This window comes from Aphelocoma coerulescens, chromosome 15 (assembly GCF_041296385.1).
Source record: "Aphelocoma coerulescens isolate FSJ_1873_10779 chromosome 15, UR_Acoe_1.0, whole genome shotgun sequence".
NCBI lineage: Eukaryota > Metazoa > Chordata > Aves > Passeriformes > Corvidae > Aphelocoma > Aphelocoma coerulescens.
The window spans coordinates 6,147,500-6,167,117 of record NC_091029.1 but is presented as its reverse complement, the minus strand read 5'-3'; the positions used below and the strand labels follow the sequence as shown (position 1 = coordinate 6,167,117).

General features: G+C 40.7%; 1 protein-coding gene across 7 annotated transcripts in view; it reads left to right on the top strand.

The window, feature by feature from the left end:
• GALNT9 (polypeptide N-acetylgalactosaminyltransferase 9) overlaps window positions 1-19,618 on the top strand; it is a 259,514-nt gene that overhangs the window by 147,611 nt on the left and 92,285 nt on the right. For all 7 annotated transcript variants that reach the window (XM_069030886.1, XM_069030887.1, XM_069030888.1 and 4 more), the window contains one exon: window positions 4,893-5,073. In XM_069030886.1, coding sequence (XP_068886987.1) covers window positions 4,893-5,073 — 181 coding nt within the window. The remainder of the gene's footprint in view (window positions 1-4,892; window positions 5,074-19,618) is intronic.

Below are 19,618 nucleotides of genomic sequence, written 5' to 3'. Positions count from 1 at the left end.
AAACTGTCAGCTAATAGTTATTTTCAGGGATCACTAAAATGAAATTATAAAACAGCTGGTGAGCTGAGACCTTTAGCTTAGTGTTGAATGGCTCACTTGTAGCACAGTTTTCTTCCTCCTCCTCCAACCAGCTGCTTTTCTTGGGCATCTGCTTCACTCTAACATGTAGCTCCTGAAGGAGGAAGACCAGTGCTTCACTCCATGCCTACAGCTATGCCATTCACTGAGGCTGCAACAGAACAAAGATTACAAAATTAGCACAATACAGTAATTCAAGGTGGAAGCATTAGGGCTGATTCAGTCATTGCAACTGCTCTAATTCCTGCCTCCAAACAGGTGGTTTCATATAAAAATCACTTTAAAAGACTTTGTAAACTGAGTCTTGTTTAAGCTGTTACTGAACCTATTCCAGAATCTCTTTTTTCTTTTCTTTCCAAAGCTGTAACTGGAAATGCTAAAAGTCAGCTTTGTCAATCTATGTGGAGTGCTATTGTCCCTGATTCTTTTTTCTTGGTTGAGCTAGGATCCAAAGGTTTTTGTTGCCTTACATGGTATGCAGTGATATTTTCAGCTGAGAAATAATAATTGGAAAAGGAAGGAAACAACTGTTCTGCTGATGAGTTTTATGTTTCCTGTTTAAAAGAACTGTTTCAGGAGTCACAGGTAGAACTGCTGGGTGACTATGGTTTTTTGACCTATGCTAGGTTTTTCAGAAGGAAATGTTTTATCCCCTCCTTTTAAGATCCTATAAACTAAAATACTTTCCTGTAATTATTCAAATGTGCAGATGATGTAAGTGTAGATAAAGCTCAGAAGTCTGTCTTTGGAGCCCTTCTCAAGCTAAGGCTGAGACAGGCCAGCAAGGGCATTTCAGAGACTTTGCAGCAGTTCTGTCTGTGTTCTGACATTCTGTTATTATTTTCAATCACTTATTTTTATTTTGATTTGTCAAAAGTGTAATTTTGTCTGAGAACCTTGGCTGAACCTGATTTACAGCTGCCTGTAATTGTGTTGCAAATAAGAAAAAATGATAGTAAAATAATCACAGCCATAATCTGATCTAGCTTTTGCCATAGTTTCTCGTGTAAATCTCCTTAGTACTTTTCCCATTGTGACAGGGTTTATGATGAAAAATAGAAGATCTCTTTTCTTCCTAGAAAATTATGCATCCTGTGGAGTAACTAATCTGGTTAAGGAACTAAGGCTGGTTTGTTCTGCTCTCCATTCTCTCAACAATTTCTGTCCTACACAGAAATCTCTGCAGTGAGAGCAATAAATTTGAAATGAATGACAGACACTAATTATTTGTGACCTCATTGTCATCTGCAGTGTTGAATGAGCTATGACCATTCCCAGTGCATCAGCTGCAGATATTTTTAGTCTAGAAATTTTAAACAAAAGACAGCTTTAAAAATAGCTGCTCACTGGGCATCCCCTTTCTGCACATCCCCATTTCAAAACTGGCCCCATGATCTCAGTCCTTGGCTCTGGCTGTCAGCAAAGCTGCTGTGCCTTGTCCTCATTGGCTTCATGTGCTATGGAAAAATGGGTGTGAGTTCAGCCTGTAGGTGAGTAACCCAAAGATAAGAGGAGGATCTGGAAGTCTGCAAGAAGCTTCAAAAAAAGAAGAAAACAGAAAAGTGCTCTCAGATGAGGGCCTGGAGGATGTGCTGGAAGGTGTTCACCAGCAGTGTCTGCTTCAGCTCCACTGGGGGATGCTCATCCCATCACCTGTCTCCTGATCCCATCTCTTAATACCAGCCTGGTTTTGGGAAGATGCTGCTGAACTGTCACTCCTTTTCTGTTTTGTTAGAAGGCTAATCAATGCAGGAACTGTGGATTTGGGGGTTAGCAAGTCATCATCTTGGCTTAGAGAGTGATGGGAAAAAGCCTTCTGTTGAGGAGACACTGGCTGAAGGAACAGCAAATCAACTTTCAGTTGGAAAATGCAATGAAAATATGTGAGACATGGGTTTATTGGGTCTGGCTAACTAAGCATGCATAGAGGAACATTGCCTGTAGTTGCTGCATCTAACACACATGCACATATATAAAATTTAGTATATTCATTGTTCCTAAGAATTTCTAGAGACACTTTAGTGCTCTTCTTGAAGAGGGAAGCAATGTGATATCATTTATTTAATTGCTGCTGTATACTGGTTAGTGTTACTGCATTGATGGAATAACTGTCAGTCAGACTAAGCTACAATTTGGGTAAGGAATGGAGAAAAAAACCTCACAGCAGTGTGCTCTGAGAGCAAGTCAGACATATGATCACTCCTTTGCAGAACTAGATCAGATTAGCAGCACAAAGAGCTAGAATATCAGATTTAGGAAGAGGTATGTGAAATAATTGTCATTATGCATGGTTTGGCAGGCTGTCTAAATGATTCTCACAGAAGTAAAATAGCCAATTGCTTGATGCTTCCTGTGGGTTGGCAGTTTCATTCCCACATTACTTGGGCCATAAAGACTCGAAGAGTTTTGTTCCATAAACTGCAAGAACATGTAGTATGAAGAATAAAGGTTTCAACTATTGGAATTAAATTGTTGCTTCAAGTCAAATGAGCGCACCACATCTTGGAAACCCTTTCATTAAAGCAGGTCAGTTAATTTTAATGAAGTCATCTTCAATTTGTTTTGATGTTATATCAGAACCAAGCCCAGATGATTCCAAATGAACATCAAATGAATTTCCACATTATGGTCTTTCAAGGATATAGGCTTTGTCAAGTTTTCTGGGGTTTTGACTTTTAAAGTGCATAGTTTGACCTTTTTTTTGGAGGGAACTGCTGACTTTTCTCTGAAACTGAGCCCCCTTTAAGATTCCCTTTATTGGGCATGTGAAGCAGAGCTTGCAGCATCACTGCTGGTGGTGTCTGTTAAGTCTAAGACTGTATCATGCAGGAAGATTAGGCTGCTGTGTTTTTCCTTTTGGATGGGGAGAGATTTAGAGTCTCAGACATATAATTTCTGTAATTACTTGAGCAAGGAGTCATTGTCAGGCCAGCCATGGAGGGCCCTCTGTTCTAATTTTTCCAAAGGCAAATCAAAGTGCCGAGTAGCCTCTCATCCTGAAAAACAAAAGGACAAATGTTAGAATTTTCTTCAGCACTAAGCTCCCTAAAATATTTTCAGAAATACTGAACATGGATTGAAGTGCTTCAGTTAATAAGCTAGAAGAATTTCTGTGGTTTGAAATCAAGAGAATTCTTGTGTTTTAGTCATGTTTCAGTGCATGGTGATGAGGAGCATGAAGAAGCTATGAAAGGCACAAACACTGGCAAGGTCTGTCCTGACTCAGGACCACTGATTGCAGTATTGATGTATTTTTGTAGGGAGCCTCTGAAATTCAGTAGCAGAATTCCTGAGTACTGCAGGTACTCATCCCTTTTATGTTAATTTGTTTGTATAGTTGCACTTTATATTAGCACAGGATTTTGTCATAAGCACTGCAGTAAAAATGCACAACTTTAGTCTTTCAGGCCAGTAATGAACCACTGTCTCTCTGGTCTGTCCTGTCATGAAACAGAGATGTTGATGGAGCTATAACAGGTAAGGACATTGTTAGCAGTGAGATGCAGGAGAATTCCTTCATGAGGGTCTGAACTGCCCTCCTTAATGCGCCTTGGAGAAGCCAGTCCCACATTTGTACTGCCCTGTGTGTTTGTTGCTACCAAGTGCTGACAGTTTCTCCCTTTCTTTTTTAATCATTTAGTTGAAAGAATGACTTTTCCTCTTGAAAAAGTCTTGATTTGAAAAATGTTGAGCAGGTCAAACTCTAATTGCTCTACTTGGTGTCGTAAATGATTTGGGGGAGAGTCACACATTGCTGTATGGTATTCCTGAGATTATTATAAATAGCTTTGTCGCTTATAATGACTTGTTGATAGCGAGCCTTTTGGAAAGGAAAGCTTTGACATTAAACACAGGATATTTGAGGAGCTTATTTATGGGAATTCAGCACCAAATTAAATGCCTGTTGCCATGGAAGAGGTTCTTGGCAATGTGATCATATGGACATTTTTTATGTTGGTTTAGTTTTGTTTTACTTTTATTTTTGAGTTGGCCAGTGAATGAAACCTGTAAAGGCATTGTTGACTGGCTAATTTCTCAGCACTTACCAAGTGTCCAAACTTTCTGCTGCTTTGAGGTGTACAGAGCTGAGTATCTTACATATTTCATTTGTCAGATGTGAAGTACAGAGGAAATCTGGAGTGATTTCCAGGTGAGAGACAGTGTCAGCTGCATTAAAATAGTTTTAGAACATCTTTGTGGGAACAGGCTGGGCAGGGTGTGCAGCTGAGTCCAAACAACCTATCTGTTTGACTCAGGCAGTGAAATCAGCTTTATCCTGTATTTCCTACCCAGCAGAAGCTGGTGACCAGTCCATAGCTGTGTCTCCAACATGGGAACCAAACCTGGACCAAAGCTGCAGTGGTCTTGGAGTCAGAGAGCAGATACCAGAACTGACATTAATGTGGAGTTAAACTGGCACACCCACATGTGGTAGAAATTCAACATCTCTCCCTTAAAATGAGTGAAGCTATAATGGGCTACATGGGGAAATCCTCCAGTTCTTATGGGGAAAATTTTTTCTTAATTATCTTAACAATAATCAGGCATTATGGAAAAAGAATAAGTTGTGAAAGCTGCTAATTGATTCTTTATCGTTTGCTCATTATGCACAGATACTACAAGATGTGTTGACTTGGACTCTGGTTTGGAAAGCTGAGGATAATTTCCACAGAGCCATGAGGGTTTCAGAGCTGAGCTTCCTGGGAGTTCAGATCTCATTCATCTGAAAATATTCTGTGGTCACAGAAGAGGTTCTGTCCGTATACTTTATATTAATAATTGGATTTTTTTTTTTTTTAATCTATTTCATTTAGGTCTGGCAAAGCCCATGGGATTAGTTGAAGGTCCAGGAGGCTTGGGCCAGGGGGGAATGGCTGCTACCCTGAGAGATGATAGCCATGAATCAGAGACTAAGTATGAAGAATATGGTTACAATGCCCAGCTCAGTGACAGGATATCACTGGACAGGTCCATTCCTGACTACAGACCAAAAAAGTAAGTTGAATTCTGCATTATTATTGGGAGTAAGAGATTGGTTGTTGTTCTGTTGACCCATTCTTCTCTTCACATCCCTTCCTGGTTGGAATATGACAGCAGTTACTTGTACAGATACCCCTGAGCTGAGTGAAAATTAAATAGACCACTTCCATCTCAAGCAGGAAGTGCCACATTAAATGCATAGCTAATTCTGTCAGTAGTGAATTAATATGCACGTTCAAGGCCTCAGATCAAAAACTACATCAGGATATCAGTGCTTACTGGGTTTGGTTCATTTAGAGAAAGCCTTCAGAGGTGGCAGCTTTAATCTGAGCTTCTCATAGTCCCATGCAGTGGGAGTGGGGCAGTGCAACAAACACTTTATAGTCACCAGTCCCTTAAAAATAACCCCAACTTATCAAATCAGCTGTCTTTAATTGCATCTGATATTCTTAGAATTGTTTAGTCAGGGTTTGCAGTGTGCTGAAACAAAGACTAAATGCAATCCATCGGCGTCCTGTAATTGCAGTAAGGTTTTTTTTTGTCTTTGGAATGTGTGTCTATTTTTATTCCAGCGTTTATAGTCTTCACACGCCCGTGCTATGCTTGACATTGCAATTACATGTTTATTATTTGCACTGATTTATTATATTTTGTATTAAATAACTTTCAGATCTTTCATATTTATGGAGTTATATATTTTCCAGATGAGACATCCGCACTGTCATCCCATGAATGACAATCAGTAATGTCTTAATGCGGAGGAGATCAGCAACAATGCCTAGTTGCTCTCAGGAGACAGAATTGAAAAGAATACTTAATTAATTTCTAATAATAATCTTCTGTTTTAAAAGACCCACTGGGGCTCCTAGGCAGAACTGAAAGTTAAATAAAAAAGTATCTTATTAAGTGGTGAGAAAAGTTTAGCCAAGCAAAACAGCTGTGCTCTGTGAGTAGATTGCAATTGAATTAGGATTTTAGGCAGTTCAAGCTGCCAAAAACAAAACTTCAGCTTAAGTAGAAATTTCATTAGCTGTGTTACATATTAATCTGATCTCAGAAGTATTGACTCAGGTTTTGTTTTCTCAAACCCTTGCTATAGAAAAAAAACCCCAGGTAACAGAATTGGCAAAGAGAAAAGAATTTACCTTGATACCACATTTGACGCAAGTACACGGACTCGTTCAGTGGTCTCATCTCTCCTCATCTCTCGTGATGTATCATAAAAATCCACCATGGGATTATGCTGGGGGAAAAGGAGTCTGTAGTTATGCAGATATGGGAGTTGTGCATCAGGTCTGGCCTAGAGACCCTTAAAGTCAAAGTGAAGTTTCCTGAATGGAGGTCGGTGAGGTTTGACCTGGCTGGTTTTTGCTGCTGGGGGGGATGAGGATAAATGAGATGTGTTCTGCTAGGAAATGAAAAGCAAAGGCTGCAGAGCTCGAATCCAGCTCAGCAGCTGTCAGAGGTATGAGACCATTTGCAGTGCAGTAATGTTTCACTTCAGATTATGCTGTCCCACAGTTTTACTTGGAAGCTTTGATGCATCATTCAGATGAGCTTTTCTCTCGTTGTGGGTATCTCAGAAGGCCATGCCACATGATTAAATGTCTGAGTTACTGGGAGAACTGCCTTCCTTGCCATGGTTTGACACTTCTGAGGTGGTTCTTCTTAGATCTAGATGCTGCAATTGATGCACTTGTCTCTAGATGCTTATGAGTCACAGGAAAGCCCTTCAGACTGAATTTGCTATGGAAAATGAGTGACAGTTTGGAGAAGGTAGAAGGTCTTGGTATACAAAGACTTTTGCACACTTAGATGGATTGAGAGCAGCCCTGAGGAGGAGGACATGGGGGTTTTGGTTGACACAGAGCTCAACATGGCCCAGCACACTCAGAGTCCAGAAAGCAAAAGTGTCCTGGGCTCATCCCTCACCATGGACAGCAGGGAAGGGAGGGGATTCTGCCCCTCTGCTCCACTCTTGTGAGACCCACCTGGAACTGCATCCAGCTCTGGGGCCACCATCATAAGAAGGACATGTTCCAAAGCTGAGCTTGACTGTTTGGTTTAGACACTCTGCTCTAATTATGTTTTGGAGAGAACTGAACCTCCAGGAGCTTGAGACAGGCTTTGAAAAACCCTGCTTGTCCAGCTTCTCTGTGTGCTGACTTGCCCTCCCCTCTCCATCACTGAGCACTTCTCAGTTTGCTTGTGATTTATATTCATGTAATTCCCAGAACTGTTCATCTTTAAAAAGAGAGGGCTTTTCATTTTTAAATTGAGAAGCAAGGTAGAATCAATGTCCAAGGTCTGTACAAAGTCCATGGCCAGCCTGTGAATAAAAACACTTACCTCAGTTTACATCCCCACAGTATTAAGCTCTACTTTCTCTCCATTCTGGCTTCCATTTCAAATATTCAATCTATGTATTTGCACACACCAGTAGGTATTAAAGATACGAACTGGGAGAATTCATACTCAAGTTTGCATTGCCTAGGCACAATTTATGAAAGTAAACATGATTTCAGTATGCAAACTTGGGAGTTGTAACATTCCAAGCTTGATGAGAAATATTGTATTTTAGTTCATTTGAGCTCCCCTCTTACTGCTGTCCACTATCTTATTCTGATAGAATAAGCCTTCTCTTCCATCTGCAAGCATAGGTTCATAAACATTTGGCAGTTTAATTGCTTTTCAGGAGATACTTTCATCCCCATGCAGCAAATTAAAAAATACATTGCACTACAGAGGTGCACAGTCAGCCAGTGTGACCATGAAGGCTCCTAAATTGGAGTCACCTCCCTGTCCTTCCAGTGCAGCAAAGTCTCAAGCCTGGGTGGGTACTCCTGCCCTCAAGATGCTTTTCTCACATTTGGTTCTGCTTTCCTACCTGCTGCTGCCACTGCAGATATTCCTTTTAGCTCAGACACCTTTTCTTTAGGATACAAATTTGTGTTGGTACAGGAGACAAGAGCAAATTTTGTGCGTGTTGTGTTTGTGTGCCAAATAGAGGCAATGGCAGTAAACAACTTGCTTGGGATTCCAAATCACACAATAATTACAGAATTGTAGTTTGATTCTAGCGTGGTATAATAAATGCATCTCAGCTTTTTCTTCTCAATATCAGAGATTAAAAAAAAAATCTATCAGAGATGTATAAATAATATAATACTTCAAGTTTTTTAAGGTCTGTACCACTGTAGAAAATATGTTGCAGAGAGCTCAGAATGATTGACGTCCTGATTTCTCTTCCCAGCAGTAAAATATTAGCAGGACTTCAAGCCCTCACTAACACATCTTACATCCTCTGTGCAAGAGAAGAAAGAGAAGCTCTTCTTGTAAGGAACAAGTTATTTTTGTTTTGGAAGCACATGGCTTAAGCTAGAGCTTGCTCTGTAGTTCTCCAGGAAAAGTGTTATTTGATGGTGAAGTGTTATTGGATTAATTTCCATATATGTTCTTCCATATATAAAATGAGTGTCGTGATTGAAAAAAACTGAGCACTTAGTGAAAATAATCCACTGATTCCAGTGAACCTTGTGTGTGAGAAAGCATAAGAACATGTATTTGTGTCAGTTATCCCTCCCAATATGTGTAGGTGTAGAATAGTCCTGAATCCTGCCCCTGGGAATGCTGTGAAATCTGCTGGACCCTGTCCATGCCTTTCTTACCATAATATCAAAGGGACAGTGATTGATTGAATAGCCAAAACCAGACCTGGAGGAACAGAGCTGAGATTTTGGTGGAGTTTCTGCACTTCCCAGAGTCAGCCACCTAAACCGCTGCAGGCACTGAGCAGAGGAGAACTGCTTTCCCTGTGTGGCTACAACAACAGGCTGCCAGAATTCATCCTCCTGCCCTTTTGGGGGTATAACAGACACTGCTGCCAGCTCTAGCACAAAATATTGGCTTCTGCTTCAGTAACAAAGGATCAGACTCAGTCCTTCCCAGCCATGCATGAAGGCAGAGGTGCTAGAGCATGTGACAGGAGATTTTGACTTTATCAAAGATAAAGAAAGTAGAAAAAGTCCAAAATATTAGGGAATGTCATTCAAAGATGGGGGAAAGGCCGCCAAACTTACAAAAGCTGTTTGTTTTACAGTGTAGCATGCTGGAAAATTGGGAAGTGTCAGCTAACCAGATGCTTTCAAACATAGGCATTGTCTCTCAGGATAACATTAATTCCCTTGTTCTTTTTGATGCACAGGCTGGATAGCAAGGGGTTGAATTGAACAGGTGCAACACCTGTAAATCCAGCATTTTCTATCTTTCTATCACTTGACTTTGCAACTTAAATAACTTCAGGGGTTTCTTTACATGCAGGACACATCCACACGCACACAGACTCACACACACTCAGGCACTTGTCAAAACCACTTGCTGTCGTGCATTATGCATACTTTTCAGAAAAGTTAATATGATCCTGGAGCTTCCATAATGGCTAAATTGGCTTTTACACAAAATTGTCACTGCTTGGTGAGGATCTTTAATTTAACTGATCTTTTTTTTGTGCAACTGGATGCCGAGTGCATTGTGGCAGTTCAGTGATAACAATATTATTAATATATGAATTCAGTCTGCTGGCTCTATCAGCCAAAGAAGGTATTTCTTTGTGTTATGGTCAGGGATGTTTGTACTGAGAAAATCCAGCCCTAAAGAACAAACTTATTAATGCTGTGGCAACTCAAGTCTTCAGCCATAAAACGCAGAGAAATCTGGGTCTCGAGGAAATTGCTTTCATTTATTCAGTTCTTTTATGGAGGCAAGCATTTTTGTGGTTTGCTATAGACATTTCACAATAGCAAAAGAATTGCATCTCTGGGGCTGTGAAGTGTAATTAATGGTTCAATCCACTCCATACCTAAGGAAAAGCTCTTTTAATTACCTATCAAAGAGAATTCTGGAGTTGATCAAATAGTGTTATCAAGGGGGCAGGCTTGGTAAATAGCCCTCTGATTTGTTCATTCAAAGGTTTAATAACAGCAGCTTGAGTGAGGCCAGCAGCTGGAGAGCAGCCCTGCTGTCAGAGATGGTCCTTAGTGACCCGTGAGCTCCAGCCGTCTGTGAAGGCAGAACGAGCACCTTTAATTTTGACCCTTTCTTTTGGTGGTGGATCTCTGTGGAGTCCCTGGGATACTTAAGCCATCAGTCAGCAGCTCTCTGGAGCCACATCATCTGTGTGTTTGCAGTTTCTCTGTGCTGGGAGGAGGGCTGGTGGTGTGGTTGGATGGTCCCTGCCCGAGGCTGTCGGCGGCCGCTCCTCTGCCCGGCCGTGCTGGATGTCGCTGCAGGAGCAGGGCATGAAGGCAGATGGCTTTCAAAGAGCATCAGCTTTTGGATCACTGCACTGGAGAAGGCTAGGTCTGGGATTATTTGGTCTTCTCCACCTCTGCTGCTTGCTCTGCCTCATGACCTGTTTTTCAGATCCTCTGGGGATGCTGGGTGTTCTTTGAGCCACTTAGAGAAATGACACAAGAAAGTCCAAATTAAAACAGACCCGTAGGATTCTTTCCAGGGTAACCAGAGTGCAGTGTAATGGGCTTCTTCACAAGGAATATTTGAAGTGGAACAGATCCAGAGCTTTCCAGGAATCAGAATTTCTGATTAGCAGAAAATGACAAGTGAAAAAAAAATATCGCCTAAAAATATTTTGTGTTAGGCTGAAGATCTTCTGTAAAATGTTTGTTTAATCAAAGAGTTTAGACCAATGAAACCTTTAGTTTCCCATTTAAAAAATCAGTCTTAAAATGATGAATTTTCCATTGCTAGCTTGTTCCAATACTTTCAGATTAAATATCAGCTCACAGTAAAGTGAAACATTAGCTGAAATTAAGCATTTCTTTTTTTTAGGCAGAACAATGTTTCACAATCAAAGTATAGGCATGATATTTTGATTTCAATTAGGCTTATCTTTTATAGGAAAGCATTTGACTTTTTTTTTGCACCCACTCTCAATTAATCTAAAAAACCATGCTAAAATTCTGAAAAATCCCTTTTTTGGGCACTCTGAACACATGACGTAAATTGAAGCAGAGAGAAGGAAAAACATAGACAGAAAATGAAGCAGACAGAATTACCCCTGGGCAACAGATTAAGATTGTTTATTGGAAGGAAATTCAGTAAGAGATGAAACTAACTGGAGTGTTTTAATTAGATCCCCAATCAGTGTCCAGATGTGGATTTTGAACAGGGCGAAGGAGGGGGATGTGTACACGTGCTCTGGGACTTGCTGTAGCTGTTGACCAGCTTTGCCAAGTCACAGGGGCTGGGCATTTTTGGGCTGTGAATCCCCTACAAACAGCACCTTTGCACGCACATTATCTGTGTGAACAACTGGAGATACAGCCCCACAGAGATGTAGCCAAGTTTCAGCTGACTTTTGCCCAAGAGGAGAAGGAACTGGTGTGGACTGAGTAAATCCCTGTGCTGTTTCCTCTGACCAGCTCCTCCTCAGCGTTTGGTGTTGTAGTTCTGACTCAGATCATTTGGGATATCAGCTGACAGCCTAAATTCACTCACACTGCTGCCTCTGGGCCATCTGTGCTTATTTGTGTATCCCTGTGTACGCCACAGGCTTATCACTGCATTTTGGGAAATGTTTCTTCTTTGGCTGTAAAGGGCTCAGACTGGAACTGTGCAAAGCCCTCAAAGGAGAGGAAAAAATCACCTGTTCCTTTGGCTGGGAAATAAAACTCTGAGTCATAGGTGCTTGCAGCACCTACACCCCAGTGCTCTGTATTAGCCCAGCCTGTAGCTGTCACTGAGTCCTGGAGTCATGTCCTGACCCTGTTTATGAAGGTACTTCAGGTCTTCTCCCAATCTCTGCTGGAGCTCTGCTAGCCTTGCACAAATAATGGTTGATTAGTTGGAATGTGGGCTCAAACCTTTGTCTCCCAAGTCCCAGGTCAATGTGCAATGTTAAATTACTCCAGTGAGAAGACTGACTGAGAAACAGGTTAACACAGTGGCTGTGTTTCCTAGTAATAATAAAAAAAATACTGAGAAACCTTCCATCCCCTTTTTGAGGCCAGTACCACAGTTTTTTGCAGGACATGGCTCACGAGCAGACCCTCCCCATCACTGGACTCCAGGCTGTCTCCATAGCAGCAGTGCTGGACACGTGGCAGCATCTCACAGTTATTTCTGATATTCGATAGCTGTTTTCTCTGGCTTTTCCCATTAGATTCATTATTGATTCCCTTTTGTTTAGGGCTAGGTTTTCCAATTAAGTAGTGACTTTAATTATACTGCAAAGTGTATAACATAGGTCTTGATTATTAACACTGACCCGTGGGATGAAAGGAGCACCAGAAAGGCTAAATTAAAAAGAACCATAAAAATGAACAACCTTTTCCAAAAAGCCACCTTATGTTCAAATGGAGTCATTTTCCTCTTCTACATTTTTGCAGTGCCTTTGTGTATACTAATTGTTGAAGACAAGTTCTGCATGACTGTCAGCACTAATAAATGTGGATTTAGTGAAGGCTGAATTTGATTAACTAGGGAGTATGAAAAATAACTGATTGCAATGTTGTGTTTAAATGCAGTGAGACTGGAAGCCATTCCCTGCAATTTGTCTGCACCAGAATGTACTCTTGAATACATGAATAGTTTACCTCAGGTGGGTTGCATAACACTAGAAATTAGACAGCTAATTTAGGGTGATTGACTTGGCTGCCTTGTGTAGTTGATGGAGATGCCACGGCAGCATTGCTTATCATGTACAGAGTGTAATGTCCTCTGGAAGTCCCTCCCTCAGGAACCTAGGGCAGCCAGCTTAAATAGGATTTCAGGTGAATCCATCCCAAAGTGTTACATGCTCCAAGGCATGCAGAAACAAGATGGGATTTCTGTACTAGCAACACTCATTGAAGAATGACCTGCCAGCATGGGCAGCCTGGTCAGCTGGGAGGAAAATAAAAGATGCTCTATTTTGCATCCCTCAATTTTTCTTATCAGTCCTCAGACTAAATGTGTCTCATGTGACCTGCACATTCACAGGTACCTTAAACATGTGGTTTTTTCTCTTTTAAAGTATGCTTTAGAGACTGCAGTAATTTCTGGAACTTAAAAACAGAAAGCCACAATATTTCCATGGCAGAAAGAGTATTTCCTCCTAAAGAAGAGCAATGGTGGGGTGCTGTCTACAAATTGTGTGAGCTGTTCTTTCATAGGTAAATGCATATCTGTAGTGCAGAAGCACTACCTGCAGATCCAGCCAGGACATGCAGCTGTGTGCTGGCATTTTAGAATTTCTTTCATTTCCCTCCCCTGAGCCCATGGCTGGTTGTTGCCTGCTATCACTTCCAGGGAGAAAAGGGTATTCCTGTAAATTTCTGAACTGTCATGTTATGTTACACTCCATGATATCCCATTACAGGATAAAAAGAAGTAGCAGAACAAGACAGGCAATGAATTCAGGGTGGTATTTCTTTTCCTTTTATGTTTCCTTGCATGTATCTCTGTTACACTACACCTGAGATTCTTTGTAGGGCTTTGAAGGAGTTCTAATGCTTTGAAATAATGTTTCCCATTTCTTTCTTAAAAGGTGTATGCAAATTTAGTTCTGCTGGCAGTGTGAGGTATCTGCTATCTCCGGGTGTCTTCCTGATGTAGCTTTAAAAATTACCGAGTTCTGATTCCTATTTTATTTGGATAGGTTTCATAGTATAGGAAAGTCAAGGTTTCAGGTCACATAACCTCAGGGTTTTTTAGTTGTTGTTGTTTGTGTCTTTGTGATAAAAACATGAACAGGCCAAAATGTCAGACAATTTACTCTTCTGTCTGAAATAAAACTGAATTGTGAACTCCAGGTTGATGCAGTGTTTCATTTTAATAGTGTCAGTTCGTGCTTGTTTTGCCTGTGTCTCCTGTTTTGAGTGAATTTAGTGCTAATAAAAGTGAGAGACTCTTAAAAGTAGCCAGAGCCAGAAGTACCTGACAGATACAGGCTGGCACATGTTAGCTCCCTGTCTTGGTTAGCTTGATCTAGATGCTTTCCAAGGTTTGGTTTCTCTGAAACAGCATCTGCCAGTTAAGCTGTTTGAAAGTTTTGTGATATTGGAGTGTGGGGACTCAGTTTTCTTTTCCTCCAGCTCTCTGAAATGTTTTTGTCTTTTGTTACATTGCATCTAGACCTTCTGCTGTGGTCTCAAACACAAACCACAGTCAATCCAAATGCAGCTCCAAAGGAGCTTGGTCTAAGATGTGCACCCACAATTTCAGGTGGTGCTGGTGTGTCAGAATTTATCAGTGAGGCACTTAGCAGATTTAAATTACTGGAGATATCATCTCTGTGTATTACTTCTGCACAAGCTCCCTGTTTCTCAGCTTCTGGAAACGAAACCCTCTGGAATTGCTTTTTACCTGTGTGAGATGCCTTCAGGTTGTCAAATAGTTTCTTAATTAGTTTATTTTCTTCTTTGCTCCAGGAAATGAGAGTATTATTTATTCTATACTCCTAGACTTTTGTTAGTCTGCATTTATGTGTTTTGTCTTGTGAAGGCCCCAGCAGTGGGCTGGCCTCTGGGGTGGTATGAAACACGCCTCTCAGGCAGACACGGTACTTCAGACTTGAATAATGGTGGAATATTAATAGCAGCAGTAATAATTAAAACAGTGCACTAAAATACCCTGGGGTGTTGTTGCTAAGCTAGTCTATACCCCAAAAATTTCAGAGGAAAGGCATAAATTTTAGTTCTTTCCATCCACAAAGTGAACAGTTGTCTCATTCAGTGACTGGAGTAAGCTTTCATCCCCGCCATGGATGTTTCATTAGGACACAGTTCTCCCAGAGGGTCATGGTGCAGTTTACATTAAACTCAAGATAAAAATGACATTGAAGCTTTGCTCCTGCATTTTCTGCACTGCCTGAAAACAAATGTTTGACCTCCAGCTACTCCATTGGCTTATTGCCTTGGTGTTATTAACCCACGTGTACCAAGAGACAGGGAATTTGTGTTCTGTTTGCTCAGAGAGCAAACTCCACTCCTTTGCCTGACAGACCTGGGAATCTATGGCAGCACTGGGGGGAAGGTTTCTCTAAGTGCAGGTCTGAGCAAACAGTGTGGAAGGCACTGGTTGGATGTGTGTGTCTGCAGGTGAGGGATGAGGAAGGGCACGGCTGTGAGCAGAACGTCAGCCTGCTGGGCACGCAGTTAATGGCAATGCCCCGTTCCCCCAGTGCAGAGCACTCACTCCTGGCTTTCTCTGTTGTGGCAAATCAATTTAAGTCTGCAAACACTGAGGATGTGAATTTAAAATGCTTGTGATCTGTGGACAAGATAGAAAAGATACCAGAAAACATAAAGTGAAATGGGAAGTAGTTTCTCAGCAGGCTGGTTTGGGCAGGAGCAGTACAGGAACACTGATGTGCTGCAATGGCCAAATCTCAGAGCCAGGAAAAGGCTTTGAGTGTCCTTGGCCTGCTCAAATTCACAGCCTTTCTTAAGTACGTTGCCTGGTCTAGGACATGTGCCTAATTTCTGTCAACCTGAGTGAAAAGCAAGCACATGTTGACCTGGTTCTTTTTTTGAATTAGGATAAGAGCTCATAAATATAAAAAATCCCCATACATTGCACTGTTTTGCTGCTATCAAGCGTGTGCTCTAGGTATTAGCTGTGTGCTAGACAGTAAATGTGGCTGGATTTTTAAAAACTGTTTTCATTTCTAAATGTAACCAAAGCTAAATAAAAATGCAAGAGTTTTCTCAATTTATATAAACTGAAGCTATATAAATAGTCAGAAAGGAACTGTTGTTAACATTTAACTTCTAAGTGCACGAAATTATCAAATACTGTGCTGTTCACCTCTAACTAGCCTTTAATTTAAACAAAAGCTATAAAAGTGCAATTAGGCTTCAGTCCAATGAAGCACTTAAATATGTTCCTAGTTTCAAGTGTATTAATAACCCCAGTGAAGTTAAGACATGCCTAGGTGCTTTACTTGAATAGGACATTTCCCAGAGTAGTTACAATGCATAGAGAACAATCCTGCAAGTATCACTGGGGGAGATGTAGAGAGGAGTAAGGTCCCATCTGCACTTCAGGATTTGACTGCTGTTGCCTGATGATTTATCCTATGGGATCCTGATCCAGAGTTCATTGAGAGCTTTGGATGTGCTCCATCATCTGATTGTCAGGCAGCTTCCTACCCACATGCAGCACATGCACCTTCCTTTGTCCTCTCTGCCTGACTCAGACTTTTTATAAACACTCTGCTGCTGCCACCAGGCTCTCTCTTCAATCCCATATAAAGCATCTAAACATCATGGATTTAATACTCCCATTTTCAGTGCTAAATCAATGTTCTTTATGCATTTGTTCTTGGAACACTGCTCTGTTTGAACCATAATTCTTCCCACATACCATAAACTTGGTTCTGTTTTCACTCTGATAGGAATTGATCATTAAAAGTAAGAGGAAGCCCATGACTACTGTTCAAACATTTCAAGGCCATTCCTGGTTAGTCAAATGAGCTTGTGCACCACCTCAGCCAAGTGTTGTGATTACTAGGGGAGCATTACCTTTCTGGGCTACAACCAGCTTTGCAGCAGCTGGGAGAAGTGAAGATTAAAGAGCTCTCACTACAGTTTTGGCAGGCAGTGGTGGGGTGGGTTTATTCAGTTTATGGCTGACCTCCCATTTGGTGGTTTACTCCTCCAACCATCCTGTATTTGTACATAGGTAGAAAGAATCATTCTGCTGCATAACGGAATTTGACCAAAGATTAAAGTTGGTCTCCTGTGAAATACACTGGAGCCCATTAAAGAAGGGATTGTTTGCCAAACGTTGTTGTATATCCTCCCAAGACCATAAAAAACATTGTTAGCTGAAGTGATAGTGGAAAATTATTGCATTCCTCTATTCTCCTCCTTACCACTACACTGCAGCGTGACAGCAAACCTGTAATGAAATTCATGAAGAGCTCTGCAGCAGTTACCTTGAAAACTTTTTTATTGCCCTACATTTCCAGGTAACACTGTGATACTCAGCCTCTGTCCAGCACCAGCAACACCAGCTGAGGCAGAGAGATAGTCAAAATTAAACAAAAGGACCTGGAATTTTTAATATTAAGTACTTGCAGTACATTTTTTAATAGTCAAGGATAACTTCCTCTATTTACATATTATTATCTGAATAACAAATAGCTTCAAGGGTACAGCAAACTGTTCTGTGCAAATGGAAAAGGGTGAGCTTACTCTTATGCATTATTTATTGAAAATAATTCCTTTGATTTCATCAACTCCACTGCTTTTCCTTTGTGTCTGGCACGGGCTCAGTAGGCAATAGGAGAGATGCTTCAGAGGAGGTGGTGTCTTCAGATACATAACCTGCTGTTGGGTATCTGGGCTGTTACCATCTCACTCCCTGCAGACATGCTGGGACTAATTATTCCTTTGCCATAAAGAACCTTTTCTGGGATCTTGATGCATCACCTTGAGTGGAAAAGTACTCCTTTAATGGGAAATGTACTGATAGTCGCTGCTGGAAGTGCAGCTAAATGGCTTCACGTGGCTTGCTGGAGAGCAAGGACCCTTGGTGGCAGCAGCAAGAAGTGGTGCCACTGGGTAGCAGCCAATTTTGTGAATGCACCCTGGAAAACGTCTTCTGGCTTTTTGGATAGCTCTTTGTGAACCTTCCCTATTTGAAATTTGAGGTCTCAGTTTTGGCAAAGCAGAACTGAGAGTGTAAATTCTCTGTTCCCCACGGACAACATGGTTCCCAGAGTTAACTTTTAAAAAGTTGCACAAAAGGTAGTGTTTTCCTGAATGTATTTTGCTGCTAAGAACTTCAGATCAAATTGACACAAAGTTTGGCCTTTATTTAATAATCGCTTCATCAGTTTCACCAATTTTTATATTTCACTTAACTTCAAAGAGCTCTTCAATCTCAAAGCAGAATTTTCTAAGACTGCCTTTATGGCTTTTTTTAAATAAAATTCTTCTCTAGTTTTTACTTCAAAAGGATGCAAGCTAAGAATCCTGCTGGAATTGGGGTGAGGATGTTAGCAAAATCATGAGAATCACTAAACAAGCCATTTGTTTTAATCACCTAAAATGAGGCAGAATACATGTCACTTGGAATTTAGCTGAGCTCCCCCTTAAATTTAAGTGCAGCACCATTAAAAATAAAGTTGCACAGGGGATCTGTTTTCTTTGGGGATTTTTGGAAAGCATTTGAAAGCAGATTTCAGCCTCTCCATTAATTTCCAATGAGCCTAATGCTTTGTGATGCAGCATGCATACAGCCAGAGGCAGATCCGGACTGGCACACTGGGGGATAGAGTGGAAATTTTTTACAGATGGTATTTCAAAACATATTAATGACTCAAGGTAAGTTACAAAAAAAAAAAAAAAAGGCAAAGACTTTTTACTACAGAAGGATGTGAGCACGAGCTTTTAGCCATTTTTCATGTTAATAAAGAGGCTTGTTTTAAAAGTGATTGAAACTAGTTTTAGCATTTTTATATGTATAAATCAATAAGGGTATTAGGCATAATGGCATGTTTCTGGTATTGTTTGCCTGAGGAAAACCAGAAATAGCTCACTGAAATACAAAGCCTCTTATTTTATGTGTGCAGCAGCTACTTTTGAAGAATCTAATAATCTTAAATATAAGGGTTAATATTCTTTACAAGTAGAGTTGTCTTCATGCTGCATATGTTAATTCTGCATTTATATTGCACTACCAGTCACTGATTGACAGTTCTCAGGGCTTTCTACTATAAATATAAAAATAATTTGTCATAGAGAAAGGAGGAATTAAACCAAATCGAGCAAGTGTGTTATAAAACAAAAGGCACAAACATGTGTTGGGTTTTTATGTGCAGAGCAATTAGTCACAGTTGTACTGGCCTGGAATTTAAAAGAAAGGAAGAAGAACAAAAAACAAAGCTGTGATTCTCAGGAAACACTTTCCAATGTGTGTTATTGGAAGTTCATGGGGAGCTTTAACCTACCTGTGTCCAGCTTGAAAGGGCTCTCTCCTTCACAGAAATATTAGAGGACTGAAATTCCTGTAAATTTGGTCTTTCCTGTAGGAAATAGGACAGTGAAGAGAGAGTCCTAAAGTATAAAAGACAGTTATTTTAGGAAGGCTGCTGCTGTTCTTCAGTCTGCAAATCCTACAGACATCAAATCCAATTGTTCAGCCTGGGAATGTGGGAAATTCCCATGACCAGGTGTGTTCTGGAAAACTCATTGCACATTGCAATAATTTGCTTGTGGTTGACATGGAAGAACATTTTTCCTTGATACCAGGAAGTGTTTGAGGTTAGCTCAGGTACAAGGATTTGGCCTGGTTTCTTTCTGATGAGTGTGGGGGATTTCTTTCTTAGCCTTTTGGATGCAAAATAAGAAAAAATATGTCAAGGAGCATGTGAAAAAAGCTGCTGGGAATTCCCATAGTATGGAGTAGATTTAAGATCTCTTTATGAGAAAATGATCATCAACATCACTGTGTATGAGGAAAGATGGAGAACAGGATATTTTAGTGGATTTCCTCTGACTTACAGCACCAACAAGAATTGCACCGTGTCTTGTACCTGCACTTCTCCAAACAT